At 55.7% G+C, this 21182-nt stretch overlaps 1 protein-coding gene across 1 annotated transcript; it reads left to right on the forward strand.

The window, feature by feature from the left end:
* The first annotated feature begins 1789 nt into the window (after positions 1-1789).
* Positions 1790-19011, forward strand: LETMD1 (LETM1 domain containing 1). Its single transcript, XM_077788568.1, has 10 exons — positions 1790-1893; positions 2314-2492; positions 3406-3521; positions 5142-5224; positions 8088-8274; positions 12171-12308; positions 14349-14501; positions 15500-15596; positions 16589-16666; positions 18942-19011. Exons 1-9 carry the CDS (start codon positions 1790-1792, stop codon positions 16657-16659), a joined length of 1128 nt encoding a protein of 375 aa, XP_077644694.1. The 3' UTR covers positions 16660-16666; positions 18942-19011.
* Positions 19012-21182: the final 2171 nt, after the last annotated feature.

Below are 21182 nucleotides of genomic sequence, written 5' to 3' on the forward strand. Positions count from 1 at the left end.
CATCCCAGGTCCATGATCTCCATCCATGGTCCATGTTCTCCATCCATGGTCCATGATCTCCATCCCAGGTCCATGACCTCAATCCCAGGTCCATGTTCTCCATCCCAGGTCCATGATCTCCATCCCGGGTCCATGAGATCCATCCATGGTCCATGATCTCCATCTTGGGTCCATGATCTCCATCCCGGGTCCATGAGATCCATCCCGGGTCCATGATCTCCATCCCAGGTCCATGATCTCCATCCATGGTCCATGTGCTCCATCCCAGGTCCATGATCTCCATCCCGGGTCCATGATCTCCATCCCAGGTCCATGATCTCCATCCATGGTCCATGTTCTCCATCCCGGGTCCATGATCTCCATCCCAGGTCCATGATCTCCATCCATGGTCCATGATCTCCATCTTGGGTCCATGATCTCCATCCCGGGTCCATGAGATCCATCCCGGGTCCATGATCTCCATCCATGGTCCATGTTCTCCATCCCGGGTCCATGTTCTCCATCCCAGGTCCATGATCTCCATCCATGGTCCATGATCTCCATCCCGGGTCCATGATCTCCATCCATGGTCCATGTTCTCCATCCATGGTCCATGATCTCCATCCCAGGTCCATGTTCTCCATCCCGGGTCCATGATCTCCATCCCAGGTCCATGATCTCCATCCCGGGTCCATGAGATCCATCCCGGGTCCATGTTCTCCATCCATGGTCCATGATCTCCATCCCGGGTCCATGATCTCCATCCATGGTCCATGATCTCCATCCATGGTCCATGTTCTCCATCCCAGGTCCATGATCTCCATCCCGGGTCCATGATCTCCATCCATGGTCCATGTTCTCCATCCCAGGTCCATGATCTCCATCCATGGTCCATCTCCACCTCCTGGCCTCGTTTGGTGTCCATCAGGTTTCCACACGCCCGGTTTCACCTGCCAGGCCGGGGCAGCCCTGACCCGAACGTGTGACACGCCAACAAATATTCCATGTCCCAAACATCGTATTGAAAATGGCGAAATTCCTATCTACTGCACGTAACAGGGAGGCTAATTATAGATCAATCGATTAACAAGGATTAATTAAGCCAAAGAACAGCGCTCTGCCCCGGCCACACCTTCGCCCTTTGACCTTTTTGGTTTTATTGTCCTTTTTTTTTCCTTTCCCGTTGACGTGTTTTCTCTATCTCGATTTGAACTTTATATTGGAACTTAAAACTCTATTTAACACACTAATTAAGAGAATTAATGCAGCATCACTTTCTAACGTCACACATATAACATTCATTGCAACATTTGCGAAAAGCCAATCGTAACATCTGCATTTTTCGCGTTGTGAAAAACGCCAATCGCTTGGTTTTGAAAATTGTTAAAAGTTTAATAATAATAAAATGGTTATAAAAATAATCATACAATTAGAGTAATAAAGTTTAGAGTTAGGACAGTTAAAATTGTTAATAGTTTAATAATAATAAAATGGTTATAACAGAGTAATAAAGTTTAGAGTTAGGACAGTTAAAATTGTTAAAAGTTTAATATTAATAAAATTGTTATAAAATTAATCCTACAATTAGAGTAATGAAGTTTAGAGTTAGGACAATTAAAATTTTAGAAGTTTAATATTAATAAAATGGTTATAAAATTAATCCTACAATTAGAGTAATGAAGTTGGACCGGGGGAACGGAAATGCGGGGGTTCAAGGCCGAGCCCGGAACCCCCGGCCCGCGCGCACTTCCGGCGCGGCAGCCAATCAGCGCTCGGAGGCGCACGTGACCGCCGCCGGCGCCCCGCCAAGATGGCGCTGCCCGGGGCCGCGGCCCGGGGCGGCCTCTGGCGGCTGGGCGCCGCCGCCCTGCGCCCCGCTCGGGGCCAGCCGCGGCTCCCGCTGGGCCTGTCCAGGTGAGCGGGGACCCCGCGGGGCGGCCGTGCCCCGTGGCACCGCCCGGGACGCGCTCCCCTGAGGGAGACCCGAACACCGGCCGCCAGATACCGCCCGCAGCCCTCCCAAACACCGATTCCTCGCCGAGCGCCCCTCCCCGTTACCCCCCTCGTCCTCGCCGGCTCCCTCCGGTCCCGGCCGTGTCCCCCCCACGCTGTTCCGCAGTCCCTCGGTGCGGCCCCGTTACCGCGGCGCGTCTCCGTTACGGCGCTGCCGTTCCCCGCCCGGTGCCTCCCGTTAGGGCCCTCCGCTGCCCGAGCCTGGCACGGGAATCCCGCACCCACCGGGACCGCGGTTCCCAGCCCAGCCCGGGGGGTTCCCAGTTCCCCCAGTTCCCCTCCCCGCGGGCACCGGGAGCTCAGGCGGGGCCGGGGGCGCAGCTCCCCGGTGCTTTCCCCGGTGTGTTCGCAGCTCTGCCGCTGCCCGGGCCGCTCCGTCTCCTCCCGCGCCCTCGTGGCCGCCGTGGCCGCCGCCGCCCGGCGGGCGAACGCCCGCTACGAGCGGTTCCTGGAGCGGAGCTTCCCCCGCTTCTTCGTCCTCCACAGCACCTTCAAAACAGGTCAGAGCCCGCGGGGAGCCCCGCTGGGGGTCCCGACACGGGCAGAGAGCGTGGGGTGGTCCGGAAAGGGGGGCTGCAATCACTACATGTGGGGTGTCCCAAAAAAGGGGGGCTGCAATCACTACATGTGGGGTGTCCCAAAAAAGGGGGCTGAAACAATCACTACATGTGGGGTGTCCCAAAAAAGGGGGTGTGAAACAATCACTACATTTGGGGTGTTCTGGAAAGGGGGGCTGAAAAAATCACTTTATTTGGCGTGTTGCAAAAAGGGGTGGGTCAAGAAAAGGGGGTGTGAAAAACTGACTTTTTTGGGGTGCTACAAAAAGGGGAACCCAAGGAAAAGGGGGGCTGATGGGGGACCCAAAATCTGGGTCCCAAAAGCAATCCCAGCTCTGGGAAGGAGGACAGGGATTGCAGCGGTGCAGCAGCAGCAGCAGCAGCAGGGCTCTGTTTGCAGCAGGGCAGCAGGGCTCTGTTGGCAGCGGTGCAGCAGCAGCAGCAGGGCTCTGTTTGCGGCGTTGCAGCAGCAGCAGGACTGTTTGCAGCGGTGCAGCAGCAGCAGGACTCTGCAGCAGGGCAGCAGCAGGGCTCTGTTTGCAGCAGGGCAGCAGCAGGACAGGGTTTGCAGCGGTGCAGCAGCAGCAGCAGGGCTCTGTTTGCAGCGGTGCAGGAGCAGCAGCAGGGCTCTGTTTGCAGCGGTGCAGGAGCAGCAGGACTGTTTGCAGCGGTGCAGGAGCAGCAGCAGGGCTCTGTTTGCAGCCGTGCAGCAGCAGCAGGACTGTTTGCAGCGGTGCAGGAGCAGCAGCAGGGCTCTGTTTGCAGCGGTGCAGGAGCAGCAGCAGGGCTCTGTTTGCAGCCGTGCAGCAGCCGTGCAGCAGCGGGCTGGGTCCCTGATGCAGCCGTGTCCCCGCAGGGCTGCGGGCGCTGTTCCTGGAGCTGCAGGAGGTGCGGAGGATCCGGGCCAGGATGGCGCAGCTGCAGCTGAGCCCGCAGCAGCTCCCGTACCGCGAGCTGGAGCGGCTGCGGCAGGTCAGGGCCCGAGCTTCATCCCGGCCTCCTCTTCCTCACCTCAGCTTCGTCCCGGCCTCCTCTTCCTCACCTCAGCTTCATCCCGGCCTCCTCTTCCTCACCTCAGCTTCGTCCCGGCCTCCTCTTCCTCACCTCAGCTTCGTCCCGGCCTCCTCCTCCTCAGCTTCGTCCCGGCCTCCTCTTCCTCACCTCAGCTTCATCCCTGCCTCCTCCTCCTCCTCAGCTTCGTCCCTGCCTTGTCCTCCTCACCTCAGCTTCGTCCCTGCCTCCTCCTCCTCACCTCAGCTTCATCCCGGCCTCCTCCTCCTCACCTTCATCCCTGCCTCCTCCTCCTCCTCACCTTCATCCCGGCCTCCTCCTCTTCCTCACCTTCATCCCTGCCTCCTCCTCCTCACCTTCATCCCTGCCTCCTCCTCACCTTCATCCCTGCCTCCTCCTCTTCCTCACCTTCATCCCTGCCTCCTCCTCTTCCTCACCTTCATCCCTGCCTCCTCCTCCTCACCTTCATCCCTGCCTCCTCCTCACCTTCATCCCTGCCTCCTCCTCTTCCTCACCTTCATCCCTGCCTCCTCCTCCTCACCTTCATCCCTGCCTCCTCCTCTTCCTCACCTTCATCCCTGCCTCCTCCTCCTCACCTTCATCCCTGCCTCCTCCTCACCTTCATCCCTGCCTCCTCCTCTTCCTCACCTTCATCCCTGCCTCCTCCTCCTCGCCTTCATCCCTGCCTCCTCCTCTTCCTCACCTTCATCCCTGCCTCCTCCTCCTCGCCTTCATCCCTGCCTCCTCCTCTTCCTCAGCTTCCTCCCTGCCTCCTCTGCCTCATCTCTGTCTCCCTTCCCCTCCCCTCTGCCCCCTCTCTGCCCCATCTCTGCCCCATCTCTGCCCCATCTCTGCCCCATCTCTGCCCCTCTCTGCCCCCTCTCTGCCCCCTCTCTGCCCCATCTCTGCCCCATCTCTGCCCCATCTCTGCCCCATCTCTGCCCCCTCTCTGCCCCCTCTCTGCCCCATCTCTGCCCCATCTCTGCCCCATCTCTGCCCCTCTCTGCCCCCTCTCTGCCCCCTCTCTGCCCCATCTCTGCCCCTCTCTGCCCCTCTCTGCCCCATCTCTGCCCCTCTCTGCCCCATCTCTGCCCCATCTCTTCCCCATCTCTGCCCATCTCTGCCCCTCTCTGCCCCTCTCTGCCCCCTCTCTGCCCCATCTCTGCCCCATCTCTGCCCCATCTCTGCCCCTCTCTGCCCCCTCTCTGCCCATCTCTGCCCATCTCTGCCCCTCTCTGCCCCATCTCTGCCCCATCTCTCCCCATCTCTGCCCCATCTCTGCCCCTCTCTGCCCCCTCTCTGCCCCCTCTCTGCCCCTCTCTGCCCCATCTCTGCCCCTCTCTGCCCCATCTCTGCCCCATCTCTGCCCCATCTCTGCCCCATCTCTGCCCCTCTCTGCCCCCTCTCTGCCCCATCTCTGCCCCATCTCTGCCCTCTCTGCCCTCAGGAGCGGCTGCAGCTCCTCGGGGACACCCTCCCTGCCCAAAACCCGGGAGTGGGAGCTGCAGCCAGCACGGGGAGGGGAATTTTGGGTTTTTTTGGGGTTTTTGGGAGCCTGGTGCTGACTGTGCTCCCCGGCAGTTCCGCAGGGACCTGCTGAAGATCATTCCCATCGGGATCATCTCCATCCCCCCCTTCGCCAACTTCCTGGTCCTGCTGCTGATGTGAGTACCCAGTCCCAAATTCCCTGCAGGGGGGTTCTGGAGGCAGGAATCTCCCCCTGGGAGAAGGAATATTATGGGAAACCCAGGGCTCCTGAGCAGCTGGCAGGTGTGATGGAGCAGGAGCTGTTTGTTGTTCACATTACACAAATGTTGATGGATTCTACAAGCACAGGATTTCTACATTTGCAGCTCCACGTCGGGGTTGGTGCCTTGCTCTCGTTGCTCATTCTCTGCCTGCATTTCTCAGAGGGGTGGTTGCTCACCTCCAGGCATTTCACAGCCCTGTGCATCCAATCCCTGCTCCTGGTATTCACTTTGCAGCCTCTTCTTTATCATGTAGCACAAGTGGTGTTCCAACAGCCTCGATGGATTCCTGAGGGTCTGGTAACAAACTGGGTTGGCAGTGCCAGATCTGGGAGCTGGATTGGCAGTGCCAAATTCTGAGTGCTGGATTGGCAATGCCAGATTGTGAGTGCTGGATTGGCAGTGCCAGATCTGGGAGCTGGATTGGCAATGCCAGATTGTGAGTGCTGGATTGGCAGTGCCAAATTCTGAGAGCTGGATTGGCAGTGCCAGATCAGGGAGCTGGATTGGCAATGCCAGATTGTGAGTGCTGGATTGGCAGTGCCAGATCAGGGAGCTGGATTGGCAATGCCAGATTGTGAGTGCTGGATTGGCAGTGCCAAATTCTGAGTGCTGGATTGGCAATGCCAGATTGTGAGTGCTGGATTGGCAGTGCCAAATTTTGAGTGCTGGATTGGCAGTGCCAGATCTGGGAGCTGGATTGGCAGTGCCAGATTTTGAGAGCTGGATTGCCAATGCCAGCTCCTGAGTGCTGGATTGCCAGCCCAGCTTCCAGCTCCTCCCACCCAGAGGAATCATGGAATCAATTGAAATAATTTAATAAGATAAATAATAATCCTATAACTTAATACAACATAATATAATAATCATATTAATAAATATTAACACACAGTAATAAGAATAAAATAAAAACCTCTGGGATTTGGCAGTTCTGCTGTCCCCTGGCCACAGAGAGCAGCACAACCTTCCCAGGCCTTGCTGGGAGAGGCTGTGAGAAAAATCAGAGAAAATAATGAGAAACAATTCCCATCTTCACTGGTTGCACCTGCAGTTGTGAACATGAGCCATGGGAAAAGGGGATTTGTTTACCAAAGGGTGATTTCTTAATTGGCCAGTGGAGATGGTGTTTTAATTTTTAATTAGAGGACCAATTAGGTCTACCTGTATCATAACTATCTATCAAAGCAATGGGTTTCTCCAAATCCAGGGTCCTCATGAGACAGGAAAGCTGCACAGGACAGAACACACGTCGAGCCAACGTCATTAATGCAACGTTCTCCGTTTATTCCAGACAAGATTGCAGTTTTTATACACTTCCATACAGTTTACAGCTTACAAAGGCACTCTGATTGGCAAGCCAACATTGTTTGTTTTTGCTTTAAGGTGGTGAGGCTTTTCACACTGCAGCTCCACCCTAATCCACACTCAGCTCATTACTTTGTAGTTACCTGAACATCATTTCTAACTGGGCCACAATTAATTTCTTACTGCATCAAAGGCTTCGAGGCCTCACCAAGGCACTTTTCAGGGGCCTGGTCTGAGGGGCAGCTCAGTTCTCACCAGACATAAATCCTTTCCTCTCTCTCTCAGAAATTCTGCATCAAAACAATTCCCATCTTCACTGGCTGCACCTGCAGTTGTGAACATGTGCAATGTGTTCTGGATTGTTTACCAAAGGGTGGTTACTTAATTGGCCAGTGGAGATGGTTTTTAATTTTTAATTAGAGGACCTGCAATTTTTAATTAGAGGACCAATTAGGTCTACCTGTATCATAACTATCTATCAAAGCAATGGGTTTCTCCAAATCCAGGGTCCTCATGAGACAGGAAAGCTGCACAGGACAGAACACACGTCGAGCCAACGTCATTAATGCAACGTTCTCCGTTTATTCCAGACAAGATTGCAGTTCTTTTCTCTGAGTTTTCTCACAGCTTTTCCCAGAGAAAGCACGTGGTGATGGTTTTTAATTTTTAATTAGAGGACCAAATAGGTCTAAATGGGTTTGTCAGTGGTGCCATTCCTGATGCAGAGATTGCTCAGCCTCTGTGACTCGTGGGCTCAGCGCTGATCATTGCCCAGCCCGGTGCCCCTGCCCTGCCCGATGCCCTCTCTGTTTTCCCAGATGTTTCTTCCTTCAGCATCTCCTGATCCGGCACTTCCAGATGCCAGCAGCTGGAGTTCCTGGCTGCCCACGGTTGGTGCCAACCCGGGCAACCTGTGCCAGAGATTGGTAAACAAATTTCCACAACACATTGCACATGTTCACAACAGCAGGTGTAGCAGTGAAGATGAGAATTGTTCCTGGTTCTTTTCTCTGAGTTTTCTCACAGCCTTTCCCAGAGAAAGCACGTGGTGATGGTTTTTAATTTTTAATTAGAGGACCAATTAGGTCTACCTGTATCATAACTATCTATCAAAGCAATGGGTTTCTCCAAATCCAGGGTCCTCATGAGACAGGAAAGCTGCACAGGACAGAACACACGTCGAGCCAACGTCATTAATGCAACATTCTCCATTTATCCCAGACAAGATTGCAGTTCTTTTCTCTGAGTTTTCTCACAGGTTTTCCCAGAGAAAGCACGTGGTGATGGTTTTTAATTTTTAACTAGAGGACCAAATAGGTCTAAATGGGTTTGTCAGTGGTGCCATTCCTGATGCAGAGATTGCTCAGCCTCTGTGACTCGTGGGCTCAGCGCTGATCGTTTCCCCGCTGGGGACGCCCTGCAGTGGCACCAGCCGGTGCCCCTGCCCTGCCCGATGCCCTCTCTGTTTTCCCAGGTATTTCTTCCCCCGGCAGCTCCTGCTCCGGCACTTCTGGACGCCCGGGCAGCAGCAGGAGTTCCTGGCCGCCTCCGAGCGCCGCCGCCGCGCCGCCCACCCGGCCGTGCTGCGGGCGCTGGCGCGGGCGGCGCGCGCCCTGCCCGAGCCCCAGCCCCGGCACCTCCTGCTGCAGCTCTGTGCCCAGGTCTGTGCCACCCCCGCCCCGGGCTGGGCTTTGAAACGGGGGGAACGTTTGGGCAAGTACGGTTAAATATTTATTTTTATATATATAATTAATAATCTGATGTGTTAAATGAAATAAATTCATTTTTGGGGTTTTTTTTTTTGGGGGGGGGGGTTAAGAGTGAGGTAATATCAGCGGTCTTTGTTATGGGGTTGGGTTCTCCTGTTGTGGTGGGGAGAATGGGTTTTTATTTTGGTTTTTTGTTGGTTTTTTTAGCTGGGTGTTGGATAACAGGGGAACTGTTGTAGCTGGTCCCGTTGTGGGAAGTTTGTTTATTTTATTTTAGCAGTTATTAGGTAGAAAATGGGGGAGGCTGTGCAGCTGTGGGTGGAGTAGGGAAAGGTGCAGGGCCGGCCCACGTTAATTTTAAAATTAAAAATAATCCCTAAATTAACAAATTAAAGTCACTGCACACTGTTTAGTAAGGAATGACAAAAAGTCAGGAAGCTGAGAGGCACGAGAGCAGGCTTTTGGTCATTTAATCAATGCAGTTCACCTGATGGGCTAATTAATCAATGCAGTTCACCTGATGGGCTAATCAATCAATGCAGTTCACCTGATGGACTAATCAATCAATGCATTTCACCTGATGGGCTAATTAATCAATGCAGTTCACCTGGTTGGTCATTCAGCCAATACATTTCACCTGATTGGCTAATTAATCAATGCATTTCACCTGATGGACTAATTAATCAATGCAGTTCACCTGATTGGCTAATTAATTAATGCATTTCACCTGGTTGGTCATTCAGTCAATACATTTCACCTGATTAGTCACTTAATTAATGCATTTGACCTGATTAGTCACTTAATGCATTTCACTGGATTGGTTAATTAATCAGCAGATTTCACCTGATTGGTCCTTTAAACAATACATTTTATCTGACTGGTAATTTAATCAGTGCATTTCACCTGATTGGTCATTTAATCAATTGATTTCACTTGATTGGCTAATTAATCAATGCATTTCACCTGATTGGTCATTTAAACAATACATTTTACCTGATTAGTCACTTAATCAATGCATTTCACCTGATGGGTCACTTAATCAGTACATGTCACCTGATTGGCTAATTAATCAATGCATTTCACCTGATGGGTCACTTAATCAGTACATGTCACCTGATTGGTTAATTAATCAATGCATTTCACCTGATTGGTCATTTAAACAATTGGTTTCACCTGATTGGTCACTTGATCAATGCATTTCACCTGATTGGCTAATTTATCAGCATGTTTCACCTGATTGGCTAATTAATCAATGCAGTTCACCTGATGGGTCACTTAATCAGTGCATATCACCTGATCGGTTAATTAATCAATGCATTTCACCTGATTGGTCACTTAATCAGTGCATATCACCTGATCGGTTAATTAATCAATGCATTTCACCTGATTGGTCACTTAATCAGTGCATATCACCTGATTGGTTAATTAATCAATGCATTTCACCTGATTGGTCACTTAATCAGTGCATATCACCTGATTGGTTAATTAATCAATGCATTTCACTTGATTGGCTAATTAACAAGACTCCCACTTACGAACGATGGTATGAGAATAACAAGAATAATAACCAAAAAATAACAATTTTCTGAGAATAACAATTTTAGGAGAACAACGCCTGCGGGTTGTTTTTAATAATTGCATTTCATTGTTTGTGCCCAGGCTGATTTGGGGGAAATTTGACCCAATTTTCCCAGGCTGTGACATCATCAAACTTTTCTGACCCAGAGCTGGGGAAACGGAGAGATGCTTTCAAATCTTTGATTCCCTTTTTTTATTCTCTTCTCACCATCACCCTCAGAAGGAACAATCAGAAATAATTTTGATTATTTCCTAATTACCGTACATTATAAGCATTTTTTTTTTGGCCTATCAGCTTTTGCCACACCATGCTGTAAATGCCTTAATCATCTAAAATCATTAAAAATCATCTAAAATTACCCCTCGTGGCTGCTACTAAAATGCATTTTTCACAGTTCTGCTTCTCTAAAATTTACAAATCCATTTCCCACATTTCCCTCAGGGCTCTGGCAGTGTGGGATTTGTAGAAAATCCTTTAAAATTTAATTCAAAGTTTTTATGGCATGCGTTTATATATAAACTTTGAGATTGGAGATATTGATTAAAAATGTTATAGAATGAGGTAAATGCTGTTGAGAAAGAAATTGAACTAGAAACAAATTTCAAAAAATGGCCTTACAAAAAAAAAAAAAATAGATACTTTAGAGAAATAAAACTATGAAAAATACATTATATTAGGACCCAGGAGGGATAATTTTAGATTATTTGCTTTAAAGCATTTGCAGTATGGTGTGGCAAAAGCTGATAGGCCAAGAAATACTTAAAATGTGTTGTAATTAAGAAATAGCTTGTGATTAAGAAGCTATTAAATTAAGAATTAGCTTCTGATTGTAATGACGTGAATGATAACATCTGTATTGTCTCACCCTTCACACGAGAGTGAAAATAAAATAAAAATTCTCAAACTGTTTAACCCAAGGTGGGAGTGGAGAGTGGACAGAGCTAAAGAATAAATGAGGGATTTATTAAAAATATCCGCAGTGGATCCACCTCGGGCAGCACAGCCAGGGCTGCACCCCTGGTGAGCCCAAAATGGTCCAAAAATGGTCCAAAAGTGGACACAGAATGGACACAAAATGGACACAGAATGGTCAAAAAATGGACCCAAAATGGCCAAAAAATGGACACAAAATGGACACAGAATGGACACAAAATGGACACAAAATGAACCCAAAATTGTCACAAAATGAACCCAAAATTGTCACCAAACGAACCCAAGATAAACCCAAAATGGTCACAAAACGAACCCAAAATGGTCACAAAAATGGACACAAAATGGTCAGAAAATGAACCCAAGATTGACCCAAAATTGTCACAAAATGAACCCAAAGGTGAACGCAAGATGGACCCAAAATGAACCCAAGGACCCAAAATTGTCACAAAACGAACCCAAAATTGTCACAAAATGAACCCAAAATGGTCAGAAAATGAACCCAAAATAGTCAAAAAATGAACCTAAAGGTGAGCCCAAAATGATCACAAAATGAACCCAAAATGGTCACAAAACAAACACAAAATTGTCAGAAAATGAACCCAAGATGGACCCAAAATGAACCCAAGGACCCAAAATTGTCACAAAACGAACCCAAAATTGTCACAAAATGAACCCAAAATTGTCACAAAATGAACCCAAAATGGTCAGAAAATGAACCCAAAATAGTCAAAAAATGAACCCAAAGGTGAACCCAAAATGGTCACAAAATGAACCCAAGATTGACCCAAAATGGTCACAAAAAGAAACCAAAATTGTCACAAAAATGGTCTCACCTGTGCCCACCTGGCTCCTGAGGGTGCAGGGGGGTCTCACCTGTGCCCACCTGGCTCCTGAGGGTGCAGGGGGGTCTCACCTGTGCCCACCTGGCTCCTGAGGGTGCAGGGGGGTCTCACCTGTGCCCACCTGGCTCCTGTGGGTGCAGGGGGGTCTCACCTGTGCCCACCTGGCTCCGGCAGGTGCAGGGGGGTCTCACCTGTGCCCACCTGGCTCCTGAGGGTGCAGGGGGGTCTCACCTGTGCCCACCTGGCTCCGGCAGGTGCAGGAGGGTCTCACCTGTGCCCACCTGGCTCCTGAGGGTGCAGGGGGGTCTCACCTGTGCCCACCTGGCTCCGGCAGGTGCAGGGAGGTGCCAGCCGTGCCCACCTGGCTCCTGAGGGTACAGGGGGGTCTCACCTGTGCCCACCTGGCTCTGGCAGGTGCAGGGAGGTGCCAGCCGTGCCCACCTGGCTCCTGAGGGTGCAGGGGGGTCTCACCTGTGCCCACCTGGCTCCGGCAGGTGCAGGGAGGTGCCCAGCCCCAGCTGGCACAGCTCCTGGAGGTCAGAAGTTCCTTCTCGGGCTCGCAGCTGATGCTCAGCAACCTCCACGTGGATCATGTGGTGAGTTCAGCCCGGCTGCACCCCAAAATCTGCCAGGTGTACCCCAAAATCTGCCAGGTGTACCCCAAAACCTGCCAGGTGTACCCCAAAATCTGACCAGGTGTACCCCAAAATCTGCCAGGTGTACCCCAGAACCTGCCCAGGTGTACCCCAAAATCTGCCAGGTGTACCCCAAAACCTGCCAGGTGCACCCCAAAATCTGCCAGGTGTACCCCAAAATCTGCCAGGTGCACCCCAAAACCTGCCAGGTGCACCCCAAAATCTGCCAGGTGTACCCCAAAACCTGCCAGGTGCACCCCAGAACCTGCCCAGTGCACCCCAAAACCTGCCCAGTGCACCCCAAAACCTGTCAGGTGCACCCCAAAACCTGCCCAGTGCACCCCAAAATCTGCCCAGTGCACCCCAGAAGCTGTCCGGGTGCACCCCAAAACCTGCCCAGTGCACCCCAAAATCTGCCCAGTGCACCCCAAAACCTGCCCAGTGCACCCCAAAATCTGCCCAGTGCACCCCGGTTGGGGATTTTGGGTTGGGGATTTTGGGATCCCGTTGGGGATTTTGGGTTGGGGATTTTGGGGTGCGGGTTTTGGGATCCCATTGTGGGTTTTGGGATCCCGTTGCGGATTTTGGGTTGTGGGTTTTGGGTTGTGGATTTTGGGTTGTGGATTTTGGGTTGGGGATTTTGGGATCCCGGTTGGGGATTTTGGCAGTGCGGCTGGGAATTTTGGGTTGGGAATTTTGGGTTAGGGATTTTGGGGTGCGGATTTTGGGGTGTGGGTTTTGGGATCCCGCTGCGGATGTTGGGGGTGCAGTTGGGAATTTTGGGGTGCAGATTTTGGGGTGCGGGTTTTGGGATCCCATTGTGGATTTTGGGTTGTGGATTTTGGGATCCCGTTGGGGATTTTGGGTTGTGGATTTTGGGATCCCGGTTGGGGATTTTGGGTTGTGGGTTTTGGGGTGCGGATTTTGGGATCCCGCTGCGGATTTTGGGTTGGGGATTTTGGGATCCCGCTGTGGGTTTTGGGTTGTGGATTTTGGGATCCCGTTGGGGATTTTGGGATCCCGCTGCGGATTTTGGGGTGCGGGTTTTGGGTTGTGGGTTTTGGGATCCCGCTGTGGATTTTAGGGTGTCGGTTTTGGGATCCCGCTGTGGATTTTGGGGTGCGGGTTTTGGGATCCCGTTGTCGGTTTTGGGATCCCGTTGGGGATTTTGGGTTGGGGATTTTGGGATCCTGTTGGGAATTTTGGGTTGGGGATGTTGGGTTGTGGATTTTGGGATCCCGTTGTGGATTTTGGGTTGTGGGTTTTGGGATCCCGCTGTGGATGTTGGGGGTGCAGTTGGGAATTTTGGGTTGGGGATTTTGGGTTGGGGATTTTGGGATCCCGCTGCGGGTTTTGGGGTGTCGGTTTTGGGATCCCGCTGTGGATTTTGGGGTGCGGGTTTTGGGGTGTGGGTTTTGGGTTGGGGATTTTGGGATCCCGCTGTGGGTTTTGGGGTGTGGATTTTGGGGTGTCGGTTTTGGGATCCCGCTGTGGGTTTTGGGTTGGGGATTTTGGGATCCCGCTGTGGGTTTTGGGGTGTGGGTTTTGGGGTGCGGGTTTTGGGGTGCGGGTTTTGGGGTGTGGGTTTTGGGGTGCGGGTTTTGGGGTGCGGGTTTTGGGGTGCGGGTTTTGGGTTGGGGATTTTGGGGTGCGGGTTTTGGGGTGTGGGTTTTGGGTTGGGGATTTTGGGATCCCGCTGTGGATTTTGGGGTGTGGGTTTTGGGGTGCGGGTTTTGGGGTGCGGGTTTTGGGGTGTGGGTTTTGGGGTGCGGGTTTTGGGGTGTGAATTTTGGGGTGTGGATTTTGGGGTGTGGATTTTGGGGTGTGGATTTTGGGGTGTGGGTTTTGGGGTGCGGGTTTTGGGTTGGGGATTTTGGGGTGCGGGTTTTGGGGTGTGGATTTTGGGGTGCGGGTTTTGGGTTGGGGATTTTGGGGTGTGGGTTTTGGGGTGCGGGTTTTGGGGTGCGGGTTTTGGGGTGTCGGTTTTGGGATCCCGCTGCGGCTGTCGCCCGCGGGCGCTGAGCGCTGTCCCCGCAGCGGGCGCTGAGCCGGGCGCTGCAGCCGTGCCCGCTGCTGCCCGCCTTCGTGCAGCGGCGCCGCCTGCGCAGCCTGGCACGGCAGATCCGGCTGCTGGACGCGGCCCTGCGGCGCCTGGGCACCGCGCAGCTGCGGGAGGAGGAGCTGCGGGCGGTGAGAGCCCGCGCCGTGTGCCCGCCGTGTCCCCGCCGTGTCCGTGTGCCCGCCGTGTGCCCGCCGTGTGCCCACCGTGTCCGTGTGCCCGCCGTGTGCCCACCGTGTGCCCACCGTGTGCCCATTCCGTGTCCGTGTGCCCACTGTGTGCCCGCCGTGTCCGTGTGCCCACCCGTGTGCCCGCCGTGTCCGTGTGCCCACCGTGTGCCCGCCGTGTGCCCACCGTGTGCCCGTGTGCCCACCCGTGTGCCCATTCCGTGTCCGTGTGCCCACCGTGTCCGTGTGCCCACCCGTGTGCCCGCCGTGTGCCCACCGTGTGCCCATTCCGTGTCCGTGTGCCCACCCGTGTGCCCGCCGTGTGCCCGCTGTGTCCGTGTGCCTGCCGTGTCCGTGTGCCCACCCGTGTGCCCGCCGTGTGCCCATTCCGTGTCCGTGTGCCCCTCCCGTGTGCCCGCCGTGTCCGTGTGCCCGCCGTGTCCGTGTGCCCGCCGTGTGCCCATTCCGTGTGCCTGTCGTGTGCCCGCCGTGTGCCCATTCCGTGTCCGTGTGCCCACTGTGTCCATGTGCCCACCGTGTCCATGTGCCCATTCCGTGTGCCCGTGCCGTGTCCGTGTGCCCACCGTGTCCGTGTGCCCACCGTGTCCGTGTGCCCACCCATGTGCCTGTCCCATCTCCGTGTGCCCATCCTGTGAGCCCGTGCTGTGTCCATGTGCCCGTGCCGTGTCCGTGTGCCCATGTCCATGTGCCCATGCCATGTCCATGTGGCCACCCGTGTCCGAGTGCCCGTGTCCGTGTGCCCATGCCGTGTCCGTGTCCATGTGCCCATACCATGTCTGTGTCCGTGTGCCCACCCGTGTCTGTGTGCCCATCCCGTGTCTGTGTGCCCATGCCGTGCCCGTGTCCGTGTGCCCACCCGTGTCTGTGTGCCCATGCCGTGCCCGTGTCCGTGTGCCCACCCGTGCCCGTGTGCCCGTGTGCCCATGCCCGTGTCTCCCCAGGCGTGTTTCCTGCGTGGGCTCTGCTGCTCTCAGCTGTGCCCGGCCGCGTGCCAGGCGTGGTTGGAGCGGTGGCTGCGGCTGTCCCGGGAGCTCCAAGGTACCCGCGCCCCTCTGCCCGGGCAGCCGTGCCCAAAACCCGCCCTGGCACGGGCCTGGCACGGGCCTGGCACGGGCCTGGCACGGGCGCCCCAGTGCCATCCCAGTGCCCCCAGTGCCATCCCAGCCTATCCCATCCTATCCCAGTGCTCCCAGTGCCCACCTCAGCACCCCCAGTGCCCATCCCAGTGCCCCCAGTGCCACTCCCACCCCAGCCCCAGCTCTCCCAGTGCCCCCAGTGCCCCCACTGCCCCCACCCAGTGCTGCCCAGTCCACCCAGTGCCCACCCAGCACCCCCAGTGCCCATCCCAGTGCCCCCAGTGCCACTCCCATCCCAGCCCCAGCTCTCCCAGTGCCCCCAGAACCCCCCCACAGGGCTCCCAGTCCACCCAGTGCCCACCCCAGTTCTTCCAGTGCCCCCCAGTGCTGCCCAGTCCACCCAGAGCCCACCCAGACCCCATCCTATGCCCACCCCAGCACCCCCAGTGCCCCCCAGTGCCCCCCAGTCTACCCAGAACCCTCCCCCATGCCCCTCACAGGGCTCCCAGTCCACCCAGTGTCCACCCAGTGCCCACCCCAGCACCCCCAATGCCCATCCCAGTGCCACTCTCATCCCAGCCCCAGCTCTCCCAGTTCTCCCAGTGCCCCCAGTGCTCATCCCAGTGCCCCTGACAGGGCTCCCAGTCCACCCAGTGCCCACCCAGTGCCCACCCCAGCACCCCCCGTGCCCCCAGTGCCACTCTCACCCCAGCCCCAGTTCTCCCAGTGCCCCCAGTTCTCCCAGTGCCCCCAGTGCTCCCAGTGCCCCCAGTGCTCTCAGTGCCCCCAGTGCTCCCAGTGCCCCCAGTGCCTCAGTGCCCCCAGTGCCCCCAGTGCCCCCAGCACTCCCAGCTCTCCAGTGTCCCAGTGCCCCCAGTGCTCCCAGTGCCCCCAGCACCCCCAGCTCTCCAGTGCCCCAGTGCCGTGCCAGCCTCACCCCGCTGTGCCCCGCAGCCTCGGAGGCGTCTCTGCTGGTGCACAGCATGGTCCTGCTGGCCCTCAACGCCGGGCAGCCCCCGGAGTGAGCGCCCGGTGAGCGCCCACCCACCCTGCCAGGCACCCCGGGGTGGCCCCATGCCCACCCACCCAGCCGGGCACCCCGGGGTGGCCCCACGCCCACCCACCCAGCCGGGCACCCTGGGGTGGCCCCATGCCCACCCACCCAGCCAGGCACCCCGGGGTGGCCCCATGCCCACCCACCCTGCCGGGCACCCTGGGGTGGCCCCGTGCCCACCCACCCAGCCGGGCACCCCGGGGTGGCCCCGCGCCCACCCTGCCCAGCCGGGCACCCCGGGGTGGCCCCGCACCGACACCGTTCCTGTGCCCGTCGCCCGGAGCCGCGGGCACGGCCTGGAGAGCTGGAGATCCCTGCGCCAGTCATTAATTAACTGCGGTCGTTAATTAACTGCAGTGATGAACTGCAGCTCGTTAACTGCGGGGAGAGCGAGCGGCTCCGTGAGCTGGGATGGGCCTGGGGGTCTCCTGATGTTCCTGGGGGTCTCCTGATGGTCCCATGGGGTCTCCTGATGTTCCTGTGGGATCTCCTGATGTTCCTGGGGGTCTCCTGATGGTCCTGGGGGGTCTCCTGATGTTCCTGGGGGTCTCCTGATGGTCCTGGGGGGTCTCCTGATGGTCCCATGGGGTCTCCTGATGGTCCTGGGGGTCTCCTGATGGTCCTGGGGGATCTCCTGATGGTCCTGGGGGGTCTCCTGATGGTCCTGGGGGTCTCCTGATGGTCCCATGGGGTCTCCTGATGGTCCTGGGGGGTCTCCTGATGGTCCTGGGGGGTCTCCTGATGGTCCCATGGGGTCTCCTGATGGTCCCATGGGGTCTCCTGATGTTCCTGGGGGTCTCCTGATGGTCCTGGGGGATCTCCTGATGGTCCTGGGGGATCTCCTGATGGTCCTGGGGGGTCTCCTGATGGTCCCATGGGGTCTCCTGATGGTCCTGGGGGATCTCCTGATGGTCCTGGGGGGTCTCCTGATGTTCCTGGGGGTCTCCTGATGGTCCCATGGGGTCTCCTGATGTTCCTGGGGGTCTCCTGATGGTCCTGGGGGATCTCCTGATGGTCCTGGGGGGTCTCCTGATGGTCCTGGGGGGTCTCCTGATGCTCTGTGGGATCTTTGGGATGTTCCCGTGGGATCTGTTGGGTTTTCCTCTGGGATCTTTGGGATGTTTCTCTGGGATTTTTGGGATGTTCCTGTGGGATCTGTTGGGTTTTTCTCTGGGATCTGTTGGGTTTTTCTCTGGGATCTTTGGGATGTTTCTCTGGGATTTTTGGGGTGTTCCTGTGGGATTTTTGGGATGTTCCCCTGGGATCTGCTGGATGTTCCTGTGGGATCTTTGTTTGGGATGTTCCTGTGGGATCTGTTGGGTTTTTCTCTGGGATCTTTGGGATGTTCCTGTGGGATCTGTTGGGTTTTTCTCTGGGATCTGTTGGGTTTTTCTCTGGGATCTGTTGGGTTTTCCTCTGGGATTTTTGGGATGTTCCTGTGGGATCTGTTGGGTTTTTCTCTGGGATCTTTGGGATGTTCCTCTGGGATTTTTGGGGTGTTCCTGTGGGATCTTTGGGATGTTCCTCTGGGATTTTTGGGGTGTTCCTGTGGGATTTTTGGGATGTTCCCCTGGGATCTGCTGGCCCTCACTCCCTGGAGCGTTTTCCTCCGTCCCTTTTCTCTCCTGAACACTCCTAAATGTCCCGGCCCCTCCCAGGGCTTGAGCAGCGCCCGGAATTCCCAGAGCCCCCCGGAATTCCCAGAGCCCCCCGGAATCCCTGGATCCCCCCGGAATTCCCAGAGCCCCCCAGAATTCCCAGAGCCCCCCGGAATTCCCAGAGCCCCCCGAAATTCCCGGAGCCCCCCGGAATCCCTGGATCCCCCCAGAATTCCTGGAGCCCCCCAGAATTCCCGGAGCCCCCCAGAATTCCCAGAGCCCCCCAGAATTCCTGGAGCCCCCCAGAATTCCCGGAGCCCCCCGGAATCCCTGGATCCCCCCAGAATTCCCGGAGCCCCCCGGAATTCCCGGAGCCCCCCGGAATCCCTGGATCCCCCCGGAATTCCCAGAGCCCCCCGGAATTCCCGGAGCCCCCCGGAATCCCTGGATCCCCCGGAATTCCCGGATCCCCCAAAATTCCCGGATCCCCCGGAATCCCTGGATCCCCCAAAATTCCCGGATCCCCCGGGACACGGCACCGGTGGCCACGGGGCCAGCGGCGGATTCTCCTTTCCGAAGCCGCGTCTCATTTAACCATTTCTTTTCTTTTTCCACTGAAATATTCCCCTTAAATTCGGCATTTTTCGGGAAAAAGGAGCCGTTGGGAACGTGCCCGTTCTCCCCGGGCACGGCTGGGAAAATAAAAAATGTGACGTGGAAGAGAAGCTTTGTATTCGCAAAATGGGTGGAAAAAGTGAAAATAAACGGGAAAAGCCGAGAAGGAGCTGGGGGGGCCCGGAGGGGACGTGGGATGGGCCGGGACCAGCCAGAGCCTGGAGGGTAACGCAGGAAAATGAGAGAGAAAATAGAAAATAAAATAGAAAATGGAAAATAGGAAATGGAAAATAGAAAATAGAAAATAAAATAGAAAATAGAAAATAGAATAGAAAATAATAGAAAATAGAAAATAGAAAATAGAAAATAGAAAATAAAATAGAAAATAGAAAATAAAATAGAAAATGGAAAATAGGAAATGGAAAATAGAAAATAGAAAATAAAATAGAAAATAGAAAATAGAAAATAGAAAATAGAAAATAAATAGAAAATAGAAAATAATAGAAAATAGAAAATAATAGAAAATAGAAAATAGAAAATAGAAGATAGAAAATAGAAAATAGAAAATAGAAAATAAAATAGAAAATAGAAAATAGAAAATAGAAAATAATAGAAAATAGAAAATAATAGAAAATAGAAAATAGAAAATAGAAAATAAAATAGAAAATAGAAAATAGGAAATAGAAAATAGAAAATAAAATAGAAAATAGAAAATAGAAAATAGAAAATAAATAGAAAATAATAGAAAATAGAAAATAGGAAATAGAAAATAATAGAAAATAGAATATAGAAAATAGAAGATAGAAAATAGAAAATAGAAAGGGTCCCTGCGGGAGCCCTGGGATGGGGGGTGACCCCAGGTCACACTGGGGTCACACCAGGGTCACACTGGGGTCACACTGGGGTCAGATCTGGGGTCATGGGGTCACACCGGGGTCACACTGGGGTCACACTGGGGCCCTGGGGTCCTTTTGGGGGTGTCCCTGTGGGGAGCGGGGCGGGGTCCCCCATGGGGTGTCCCGTGGGTGCTGGGGGTGTCCCCCGTGGGTGGGGGTGTCCCCCGTGGGTGGGGGTGTCCCCCGTGGGTGGTGGGGGTGTCCCCCGTGGGTGGGGGTGTCCCCGTGGGTGCGGGTGTCCCCATGGGTGGGGTGTCCCGTGGATGGGGTGTCCCCCGTGGGTGGGGTGGCAGCCTCGTGGGTGCGGGTGTCCCGTGGGTGGGGGTGTCCCGTGGGTGGGGGTGTCCCGTGGGTGCGGGTGTCCCATGGGTTGGGGTGTCCCGTGGGTGGGGGTGTCCCGTGGGTGGGGTGTCCCGTGGGTGGGGGTGTCCCCCGTGGGTGCTGGGGGTGTCCCGTGGGTGGGGGTGTCCCCCGTGGGTGCTGCGGGTGTCCCGTGGGTGGGGTGTCCCGTGGGTGGGGTGTCCCCCGTGGGTGCGGTGTCCCGTGGGTGGGGGTGTCCCCCCGTGGGTGGGGTGTCCCCATGGGTGGGGGTGTCCCCCGTGGGTGCGGGTGTCCCCATGGGTGGGGTGTCCCGTGGGTGGGGTGTCCCCCGTGGGTGGGGTGGCAGCCTCGTGGGTGCGGGTGTCCCGTGGGTGGGGGTGTCCCGTGGGTGGGGTGTCCCGTGGGTGGGGTGTCCCGTGGGTGGGGTGTCCCCCGTGGGTGGGGTGTCCCGTGGGTGGGGTGTCCCCCGTGGGTGCGGGTGTCCCGTGGGTGGGGTGTCCCGTGGGTGCGGTGTCCCCCGTGGGTGGGGGTGTCCCGTGGGTGGGGTGTCCCCCGTGGGTGGGGTGGCAGCCTCGTGGGTGCGGGTGTCCCGTGGGTGGGGGTGTCCCGTGGGTGGGGTGTCCCGTGGGTGGGGTGTCCCGTGGGTGGGGTGTCCCCCGTGGGTGGGGTGTCCCCCGTGGGTGGGGTGTCCCGTGGGTGGGGTGTCCCCCGTGGGTGCGGGTGTCCCGTGGGTGGGGTGTCCCCTGGGTGGGGTGTCCCGTGGGTGGGGGTGTCCCCCCGTGGGTGGGGTGTCCCGTGGGTGCGGTGTCCCGTGGGTGGGGTGTCCCGTGGGTGGGGTGTCCCGTGGGTGCGGTGTCCCATGGGTGCGGTGTCCCATGGGTGCTGGGTGTGTCCCGTGGGTGGGGTGGCAGCCTCGTGGGTGCTGGGGGTGTCCCGTGGGTGCTGCGGGTGTCCCGTGGGTGGGGTGTCCCCATGGGTGGGGGTGTCCCGTGGGTGCGGTGTCCCGTGGGTGCGGTGTCCCATGGGTGGGGTGTCCCCCGTGGGTGCTGGGGGTGTCCCGTGGG

The sequence above is a fragment of the Lonchura striata genome, chromosome 27 (assembly GCF_046129695.1).
Source record: "Lonchura striata isolate bLonStr1 chromosome 27, bLonStr1.mat, whole genome shotgun sequence".
NCBI classification, from domain to species: domain Eukaryota; kingdom Metazoa; phylum Chordata; class Aves; order Passeriformes; family Estrildidae; genus Lonchura; species Lonchura striata.